Raw genomic sequence first — 11,263 nt, 5'->3', positions numbered from 1 at the left:
TACTGAAGAAGTTGCTGCAGTGGTCCAGGGAAAGTGGCTTGAACTAGGCTTGTAGCTGTAGACACTAAGAGAAGTGTAAGACTCAGAATGTGATTTGGATAGGCAAAGTATAGCAAAGCTGTTGGTGCTCTCTGTCCATATCCCTTTGTATGCACTGTTTCAATGTGTGCTGAAGGCTTCCTACTGCCAGGTCAGAATGCTAGGGAATTGATACCACCATAGGAGCCGTCCTTAGCCAAAGTCAGATGGGAGTCAGAGGAGGAACATTCCAGCTTTCTATCCTCTTGGGTGGAGAACAACTCCAATTCATGTTCTACACCATCTCTCAAAGGTCCCAGCTGCCCCCCATCGGTAACCTGCTCATCCTCACACTTTGTACTTGGTCTCCTTCCTTTCTTTCTCCTTTCCCTAGCTCCACACAAGTGCCCCCTAGCATCATCACCTCCTAAAGAAACAACTTACACTCCAATTCCTGACCTAACATCAGTTTCTAGGGAAATACAATTAGAGACACTGATTTTAGTGAATTCTAAGTAATTGATTAGCAGGGACTATAATGAGGACCTATAATATGTAATGTTTTGAGATTATTTGATTTGTTAGATAATACTACAAGAAGACAAAAGTGCATTTCCACTTCAAATTCATTCTTTTATCTACTTCCAAACTTCTGCTTATGAATCTTCTTAGGATAAATTATCTTGGCCATTTTCAGCAAATTTACTTTTGTCAAACCAGGAAAAAGTGATTTGTAGAAAGAAGTAGCATTTCCTACAGCATGCCTTTGCCATGTTAAGCAATGTCTGCCACCACAATAGAGCTCTCTGGAGGTTAGTTGTGAGCTATGATCACTAGGCTCTTATTAAAATCTTGTTAAACTGTTGTTTAACAATAGGATTTAGGTTAAAGTTTCAGACTTAATGACTAACCATCATGGTTTGCCTAGGACTAGTGTTTTCCTGGCTTGTGAAATTCAGTGTTATAACTGGCCAGTCTCAAGCACATCAGGATTGTTGGTCACCCTATCAGAGTTTGGCCCTGGGGTAAAAAAATATTTGAGTTCTAATTCCTGAATTGTCATTTATTGACTTGGTGATTATAGTCAAATTGTTAACATTTTTATGTCCTCATTGCTTATCTGTAGAGCTAATGCTAGTACCAAATCTATAAATCCGTTGTGAAGATTAAATGAGGCTGTCCATATGTGGTAGGCAGAATAATGCTCCCCACAACAAAGATGTCCATGTTCAAATCTTCATATCCTGTGAATTTGCTGTTACATAGCAAGGGGGAATGAAGTTTGCAGGTGGAATTAAGGTTTCTAATCAGCTGACCTTGAGATAGGAATATTATCCTAGATTAGTCAAGTGGGCCCAATGTAATCACAAGAGTTCTTTAAAGTATAAGAAGGAGGCAGAAGAGATCAAAGTGACACAATGTGTGAAGAACTCAACGAACCATTGTTAGTTTTGAAGATGGAGGAAGGGGCCACTAACCAAGGAATGTGGGCAGCATCTAGAAGCTGGAAAGGTCAAGGAAATGGATTATCCGCAGAGCTTCCAGAAAGGAATATAGCCCTCTGATACCTTCAGTTTAACCCCATGAGACACATTTTAGACTTCTCATTTTCAGAACTCTAAGAAAATAAATTTGTGCCCTTTAAAGTCACTAAGTGTATGATAATGTCTTACAGCAGCTATAGAAAACTCAACACATAAAGTATTACACACATTATCTGACATATAGTGTTCATATAATACTGTTAGCTAATTCAGTTCCAGTGTTGAGATGCACAGGAAGCCTTTGACTTCTGCATTCTGATAGGTGGGCCATGGGAAAATGAGCCATCTTGTCCTGCACTAGCCATTCATTAACATACTTCTTAATCATTAACTCCTAAATAAAAGATTGTTTTGGATACCTCAGGCTAGATATATTATCTTGTTCTTTTGAACCCTTAGGCATTATTTACATTTCTATTATGATATTTGTTTTACTTCATTTCTAGCTATTTGTGATTTTACTTACCTCTCTTAGTTTAGAAACAAGTTGAACATGAAAACAATTTTTACTAACTTTTATATTTTCAGGATGTTATCAATTTGCATAAAGTAGCCAATGCATATTAAATATTATTAAGCAATAAGTATGGGAAAAGAGGAAGTGAAGGCAAGCAGTTTTCTGATGTGACCTGGAAGTTGCACAGTTGTGTCCACTCTCGTGCCACTGGCAAAACTTGGTTTGCAAGAGAAACAGAGGAAAATTTGTCTCTAATTAATGTAGTTTTGTGCTTACTTAAAATTCTGGGAAAAAAGAGAGGACTGACTGTTGAAGAACAATTAGCAATTTCTCTATATAATGGCTTTAAGAATAATTTGAGCTAATTAGAAGTTATCTATAATTATGAGTTTAGAAAGCTGTAAGGAAAGAAAGTGCCCCAAAGGTATGGTGAACTAGAAGTGTAAGTAAATTCTCATCCTGAAAGGCTGTTTGAATTATATACATATACATACATATATACATATATATACATATATACACATAGGTATATATATATATATATGTAATTCATATACATAAATATATACATGTATATGTAATGTTATTCATATACATAATATATACATGTATATGAATTACATATACATATATACACATATATACATCTGTATATATATTAATATATTCCTAGACTTTGAGTTTATGGAATTTGAGCTCATAATTCTTATTATTATTACGACTAGAATGTTTTTGGCTATCCTGGACAAAGGTTTTTCAGAATGTACAAGCCAAATTAGGTCAGTGTTGTGTAGTCTACACTTCAGAACTTCCTCTTTTTTCAATTCCTGGCAAACAGAGTGAGGAAGAAGAAGAAAAAAAGAAACATGTACCACATTTTTGGGTAGTGGAAAGAGATGGGTAGAGGTAAACACAAAGTTCTGAGTATAGTTGCATATATATATTTTCTTAAGTTTTCGATGAATTTTTGATGTATAACTGGTGGGACCATCAAGGATTTTAAGGAAGAAGAAAGAAACAAAATCCTAAATTGTTTTAATCTTCTGGGGATGTTATCTCCTCTATTTGGGGTTTCTCTCCAGTGTTAACTAAATATTTCATCTATTGCAGAACCAAACAATATGTACTCTAGAATGTAGGTGGGTTGCTTTCTTTGTCTAAATGAGCCAGAAGACCATATTAGCAGAGAGAACATGATCCAAATATATTTAGAAAGAGAGATTAGTTATAGGTATGGATATGGATAAAGAGATAGAGGTAGAGATAGATGATGGATAGTCCTCTGTACTTAGCTTGTACCACATAGAATCTCTAAAGTTTGAACAAAACTATTCACAGCTTTTTATTTTGTCACCTAAGAGGCCAACGTAACTTTTTAAGGCACATCTTTAACAGTTATTAATGTTGAAATGGTTAATTCTACAGTTTACTATGAATTGAAACTGAGAAAGTAAAATCAATATGGTCTAAAAGAATGTTACCTAACACATTTTTCTGTTTTCTGAGATTGCTTGTGTTTTGGCAATGACTGTCTGTGGGCAAGGATAACATGCAACATTAGATGGAAATATAGTTGTAGAATTTTAATAAACTGTTGGTCTGCCAATAATTCACTTTTATTCAAACCATTTTTAAATTTGGCAGTTATTCATAAATCTCAGTCCAGAAAAAAGTGTCAACTTTTCTTAGGAAGCTCTGTTTAGTAGTAAGAGAATAAAGAAAAGACAGACCTTCACATTTTCCAGAAATAAATTTTATTTTGCTCCAACCTACTGAATTTGTACTTCCAGAGTTTGCCATAGTACTTTAGGAGCCAAAGTCACAATTAGAGGAATAATAGGAACTAATAGAGTCATGTCTGAAAAGTAAGTTTCAAATAGTACATTTTAGGTGATTGTTACTATTTCTTGGAATACTAAATAGTTTTGATGAGTACAATACTCATTTCCTTCCATATTTGAGTATTATTTTCATACAAATGCAAAAATGAAAGAAGAAAAGCCTTGCTTCAAATGTGTAAGTTCCTTAAATTTTGGAATATATCGTTTTAGTTGATAAAATTCCACAGAATTGAAGAGCTGGGAATTTTTAGAATTCACAGGGACCATGTATAGTATTTGGCAATGGCTTGATGTGCTTCATGACATACACTTATCTTATTTTTCTCCTTCTGCTAAAGATCTTCTTTGCATAATTATTTTTCCTGACTTCTGCCTCAGGCAATCAAGTCTAATGGAGACATTTTTGTCCTTCTGCTAAGTTACCAGTACAGTGTCAAAGAACTATTGTCCTTCCCTGCTTTCTGTCACCCTTTGAATCTGAGTCCAAAATAAATGAATAGTAACAAGTTCTCTTCACTGCTTTTTAGTGTAAAGTTTCAGTTCAGGGAAAGTTCTGTTCAAGAATGAATTCCAGCAGTGTTGCTAATGCCAGCAGGCAGCATAAAGGTCTCAAGTGTGGAAGTAAGCCAGAATAAATTCTTCTCACTATGAGTGAAGTCATTTATTTATGATAACATATGATAAGATTCCTAATGCAAACTTCATGGCCATCTTAAGAGCTTAAATGATCAATATTTATAGACCACAAAATTAGAGGTGAAATCATCTTACTGTGTTTTTTTTTATCCCAATAGGATATTATTCATATACAAAATATAGAGGAAGGCCTAAGAGATAGAGAGTTCTTTGGTTGTAGCATAGTGGTTGCACTTCTGAGGTAGTCAGGCTGAAAGGTTTTAGAGTTGTTATATGGACAGAGCAGTGAGAGAGGGAGAGAAAGAGAGAGAGAGAGAGAGAGAGTAAAGAGAGAGAGAGAGCCAGAGAGCACACACACAAACATAGGCATTCATGCACATGCAAGTGCACAACCTCTCTCGGGGCTTCTGTCTTAGAGCTGAAGGGCAGTTCTGAGGAGCCATCTGAAGAGACAGTTTTGTTTCTCTTCCTCCTTGGAGAAGACTGGGACTTCCTGGAAGCCTTGACCTTACCCATGTGCAACTAGGCTGTATGATCCTTCCTAGAGCAGGGAGGTCCAGTCTGCTCAGAGTCATGCTCCTTGGGTATGTTTCTGTATTATCTCTTCTATTAGATGTGTATGTGTCTGAAGAGGGAAGAATCATTTTATTTTTTATTGATTCTTCCTACATTCACTCTTCATCTTCCAATGCCTTCTTCCCACTACAGCCATAGTAATCTGCTGAGTAGTATCTGATTATGTCACATTCTTACTTAAAACCCCTCAATGACTGAGTAGTATTCATAGAATAAAAATAGCATTTAAAAAAAAATAATATATAGGTATGCATACCATGGTGGTTTGCTGAGCCCATCAACCTGTTACCTACATTAGGTGTTTCTCCTAATGCTTTCTTTCCCCTATCCTCCCACCCCTGACAGACCCCAGTGTGTGATGTTCCCCTCCCTGTGTCCATGTGCTCTCATTGTTCAGCTCCTACTTTGAGTGAGAACATGGGGTATTTGGTTTTCTCTTCCTGTATTGCTTGCTGAGAATGATGGTTTCCAGCTTCATCCATGTCCCTGCAAAGGACATGAACTCATCTTTTTTTATGACTGCATAATATTCCATGGGGTATATGTGCCACATTTTTTAAGTTCAGTCTATCATTGATGGGCATTTGGGTTGGTTTCAAGTCTATGCTATTGTGAACAGTGCTGCAGTAAACATTTGTGTGCATGTGTCTTTATAGTTGAATGATTTATAATCATTTGGTATATACCCAGTAATGGGATTGATGAGTCAAATGGTATTTCTGGTTGTAGATCCTTGAGGAATCACACTGTGGATTGAGACAATCCACACTATCTTTCACAATAGTTGAACTAATTTATACTCTCACCAATGGTGTAAAAGTATTCCTATTTCTCCACATCTCCTGTCCAGCATCTGTTGTCTATTGACTTTCTAATGATCGCCATTCCAACTGGCATGAGATGTTATGTCATTGTGGTTTTGATTTGCAGTTTTCTAATGACCAGTGATGATGAGCTTATTTTCATATGTTTGTTGGCTGCATAAATTACCTTCTTTTGAGAAGTGTCTGTTCATATCCTTTGCCCACTTTTTGATGGGGTTGTTTTTTTTCTTGTAAATTTGTTTAAGTTCCTTTTAGCCCTTTGTCAAATGGATAGATTGCAAAAATTTTCTCCCATTCTGTAGGTTGCCTGTTCACTCTGATTATAGTCTCTTTTGCTGTGCAGAAGCTTATTAGTTTAATTAGATCCCATTTGTCAATCTTGGCTTTGTTGCTATTTCTTTTGGTGTTTTAGTCATGAAATCTTTGCCCATGCCTATGTCCTGAATGGTATTGCCTAGGTTTTCTTCTATGGTTTTCATGGTTTTAGGTCTTACATTTAAGTCTTTAATCCATCCTGAGTTAATTTTTGTATAAAATGTAAGGAAGGGATCCAGTTTTAGTTTTCTGCATATGGCTAGACAGTTTTCCCAACATAATTTATTAAATAGGGAATCCTTTCCCCATTGCTTGTTTTTGTCAGGTTTGTCAAAGATCAGATGGTTGTAGATGTGTGGTGTTATTTCTGAGGCCACTGTTCTGTTCCATTGGTCTATATATCTGTTTTGGTACCAGTACCATGTGAAATCAACATTCTTTTATCTCACCCAATATGCACTCTCTTTCTCTCCTCTAGCCACAGTTATACCTTTCATTTCCACCTCTAGTACAAGTTCTTTCCTGCTTTGGCTTCTTTTTATGCTGTTTGCTTTGCCTGAGTTTCTCTTTATCTCCATCCTTCCCCTCAACTTTACCCTCTTTATCTGGCTACTTCCTTCTCTTCATTCTCTTTTCAACTCAAAAGTTACTTCCTTCAGGAAGACTTCTTGAATCTTTACACAAAGTTAGGTCCCTTAGGCCCCCTTACACACTCTTTTTGCACTCTGCAGTCCCCATTTGCAGCACTTACTACAATTGTAGGTACTTAATACCCATTCCTTTTGTTAGATTGTAAACTCAATGATGACACTGAATATGTCTGTTAATTACTGTATCTCAAGTACCTAGTGTGGTATCTGTCATGTAATAGATGATCAATATATATTTCTTGAATGAATAAATGATGAGCAAACAAATGACCAACTGCATGGCTGAATCTCTGACAAATCTGATTCCTTTTTTCACTCCCTCTTCTCCCAACAACTCAGGCAGGAAAGCAAGAGACAGGTGACCATGCAGGTAGGGGAGGGCTGGCTAGGGAAGAGGGCTGGTAAGCCCTATTCTTAGAAGCAGCTACATTCTGAAGGACCATACATAAAATAGCAAAAAGCATATCCTGAAGAATAAAGACTTCAGATCAGAATGGTAAGCCAGTCCTGTAATAATTGCCTAGGGACAGAATCAAAGAGCAAAATATCCTGCAATAAGAAACAGTGGGTAAGAGGAGGTGAAATGCAGGTCTCCTTTGTAGTTCCAGATACAAAGTGCCAAAGCCTGGGGAAGTTTCTTTGAGCTCCACTCACATTTTCATGAGCAAAATACTCATTTAAAGGCATCAATCTGGGTTGCAAAGTATTTAGCCCACTTTTCAAATACATTTCCTCATCTGAAATTTTTAGTCACATGAGTTTGAAATTTAGATTTATTTATTTATTTTATTTTAGAAAGGAGATAGGGTGCCATCCCAGAATGCATTTACCATGAATAAGCTGCCATCCCTAGTGGGTTCTAAGGCAGCGTTTGTTATCAAACACATTAGTAGCCATGCAGTAAAATGTGAATATTTACAGTGTGTGTGATACATAAACTCTGAATAGCTTCACATCATTTCAGGTCAGGTTTTGCTGCCAAATGGGATACCAAAATGCTTTTTGTTTAGAAGAGCTTTTTGGGTTTGGAAATTCTGGATTGGGGCTTGGGGCATTGGTACAAAGTATTGTGTGCTTCTGGTGCCCTATTAGTTCTTGTTTCACTGATTCCCAGCACAGGGAGGAGCTGCTCTGGTTGGCTGACTCAGTGGTTCCTCAATTCTGCAGGGAATCCCCAGAATGAAACTCTGCCTAGAATGAAACTCTGCCACCCTTTGCCTTTTCCTTAGGCTACTGTGAGCCACCCTTTGCCTTTTCCTTAGGCTACTGTGAGCCACCCTTTGCCTTTTCCTTAGGCTACTGTGAGCCACCCTTTGCCTTTTCCTTAGGCTACTGTGAGCCACCCTTTGCCTTTTCCTTAGGCTACTGTGAGCCACCCTTTGCCTTTTCCTTAGGCTACTGTGAGATGGTTGTCTTTCTGTTGTCTTTATTAAGTATCTGCTGTCTTCAGAGTTCAGTTAGGAAATAGAAAGATAGGCAGAAGCTGGGCTGTTTTAATTTAGCCTCTGTTAGGTAGTCTAGCCCTTATCTGCCTAGAATGAAACTCTGCCACCCTTTGCCTTTTCCTTAGGCTACTGTGAGATAGTTGTCTTTCTTTTTTTTTTTTTTTTTTTTTTTTTTAAGGTAATACTGTTTATTTAATTTCAAAAACATTTCAGCATTCTAAACATACAAAAAAAATAACAACGTTGCAAATCATGTTTAAGTACAGAAGGTTCTTGAACTTTCATTGATGCAGCGGCTCTTCACTTTGCTGACAATGAAGAGTTCTACAGTTTGTTTAAAAACAAACAGTTTAAAAACTACCGCACTTAAACAAAAAACAAAAATATCTCATGCCAGCTGACCCCCTTTGTCCACAGCTAAGATGGTAGCAGAATGCTATGTCACTATATACAGAAACAAGACAACCTGAAGCTAAATGGATGCCCACTGCAGAGTCAACAGGTCCAGCCTCACAGTGCATGCCCTGAGCTACAGCCCCTCCAAAAGGCATCTTTCCCGCAGCCTCAACGCCATTTTTACAAACTATAGATATATACAGTTGATAACTCAGGATTTCTAGCCAATAACCATATAGTTAACACCACCTTACAAATAAAAAAAAATGCCAGAAACATCTTTAAATGCCCTGTCACACCAACAGCAAAGTGCACAGAGTGAGGAGAACACGAGAGTGCCTTTTCATTTTAAAAATGTTAGGAAATATGTACAACTTTGATACAGTTTCAGGGTGCTCCAGACACCCATGGCCACTTCACGTAAACCACTGACAATCTCTAGAGCACTTTGAGAGACTACAATATGATCGTGATCAAATTTTGTAATTAAACCTAATGAGGGCAACAGACACTTCTCAAGTAAGAGATGTGTCAATTACGGCGCTCCCCTACTCTAAGTATTCACAAGGAGACAGATAAACAGTTTTTTTATTCCTCTTCCTCCTCCTCCTCCTCCTCCTCCTCCTCCTCCTCCTCCTCCTCCTCCTCCTCCTCCTCCTCCTCCTCCTCCTCCTCCTCCTCTTCCTCCTCCTCCCTCTTCCTCCTCCTCCTCCTCCTCCCTCTTCCTCCTCATCTTCTTCATCTTCCTCTTCCACTTTTTTCCGGGCAACTTTAGCGGGACCCTTTGCACCATCAAACTTTCCTTTCGACTTATAGTCAGCAACATCCTTCTCATACTTCTCCTTCAGCTTTGCCGCCTTAGTGATGTAAGGCTGCTTTTCGCTGTCATTTAGGTTATTCCACATCTCACCCAGCTTTTTTGCCACGTCTCCAATAGAGATGCCAGGGTTTGTGGATTTGATCTTGGGGCGGAATTCTGAGCAGAATAGGAAGAAGCCAGACGGTGGCCTTTTGGAGGCATTAGGATCCTTCTTCTTCTTGCCTCCCTTAGCTGGTCCATAATCCTTCATTTCGCGATCATAGCGCACTTTATCCGCCTTTGCCATTTCATCAAATTTAGATTTCTCTTTCCCGAACATTGTCTTCCACCTCTCAGAGCATTTCTTGGAAAATTCTGCAAAATTAACAGGGACCTCTGGGTTTTTCTTCTTATGTTCTTCTCTGCACGTCTGCACAAAGAAGGCATAAGCAGACATCTTGCCCTTTGGTTTCTTGGGGTCACATTTAGCCATCCTGACTGTATTGTTCGCTAGTCTGGGCAGCGCAGGGCACGACGCGCTTCTCAGCGCTCCCCAGCCTCGCGCTAGCTGCCTCCACGAGAGCCGCCTCGATAGTTGTCTTTCTATTATCTTTATTAAGTATCTGCTGTGTTCAGAGTTCAGTTAGGAAATAGAAAGATAAGCAGAAGCTGGGCTGTTTAAGTTTATCCTCTGTTAGGTTGTCTGTCTCTATCCTAGATACCTCTCTTGAGCTCTGTCTTATTTCCAGCTGCCTGGTACACAGATCTACCTAACATTCAAAAATCAAAACTGGTTTTCCTCCTTCGACCTAGAATCAGACTAAAACAAAATCTGCTGCTTATTCTATAATCCTTATCACTATGCACTAAATGGCCCAAATTAGAATTAAACTTCCCTTTTTCTTTTTTCTTTTGCACATCACCTTCACTAAATCCTGTTGAGTCTCCCACGTAAGTGTCTTCTTCTGCCATACCAGTAGCACCTTAGCTGGTTTGATCTCACATGGATCCTTTCTGCCCCTCATTTAATACTCTTATCCATTTCTTTCTTGAAGAACTTAGTTATTTTTCAATAATAAAGATTTTAAAACATATTGTTGCTTTAAAAGTCCTCATTATTAAAAATAAAAAATAAAAATAAAATAAAAAGGTTAGTTTCCTGAAAAATTTTTTTAAAAGGCCAAGGAACTGTTCCAGATTGAAGGAGACAAAAACAAGAAAATGAAATGCAATACAAGATCCTGTATTAAGTCCTATACAAAAAAAAAAAAAAGATTGACATTTTATAGGTCATTAAAGTAATTGACATATTGGAATAGATAAAATTATTATGTCAGTGTTAAATATCCTGAGTTTGGTAACTATACCATGGCTATAGAGTATCCTTTTTTAATTTTTATTTTTGGAGTTTCATTCTTTTTGCCCAGGCTGGAGTGCAATGGCACTATCTCAGCAAACTGCAACCTCTGACTCCCAGGTTCAAGCAATTCTCCTGCCTCAGCCTCCTGAGTAGCTGGGATTACAGGCATGTGCCGCCATGCCCAGCTAATTTTTGTATTTTTAGTAGAGATGGGGTTTCACTATGTTGCATAGGCTGGCCTTGAACTTCTGACTTCAGGTGATCCACCCACTTCAGCCTCCCAAAGTGCTAGGATTACAAGTGTGAGCCACTGTGCCTGGCATAGCGTATCTTTATTTCTGTAAAATACACACTGAATTATTAAGAAATAAAGGGATTAATGTGTGAACCCATTCTCAACTA

The 11,263-nt window shown here is 38.0% G+C and overlaps 1 protein-coding gene across 1 annotated transcript; it reads right to left on the bottom strand.

Annotated features, from left to right (window-relative positions):
• Nucleotides 1-9,400: 9,400 nt before the first annotated feature.
• LOC101034786 (high mobility group protein B3) lies at nucleotides 9,401-10,078 on the bottom strand (the record flags this gene model as incomplete). The annotated part of the gene is made up of 1 exon (XM_039467466.2): nucleotides 9,401-10,078. A coding segment is annotated over exon 1 (594 nt), but the record flags the coding sequence as incomplete, so codon positions are not given.
• Between the last annotated feature and the right edge of the window lie 1,185 nt (nucleotides 10,079-11,263).

This window comes from Saimiri boliviensis, chromosome 4, assembly GCF_048565385.1.
Source record: "Saimiri boliviensis isolate mSaiBol1 chromosome 4, mSaiBol1.pri, whole genome shotgun sequence".
NCBI classification, from domain to species: Eukaryota; Metazoa; Chordata; class Mammalia; order Primates; family Cebidae; genus Saimiri; species Saimiri boliviensis.
This window is presented reverse-complemented; position numbering and strand designations above follow the sequence as displayed.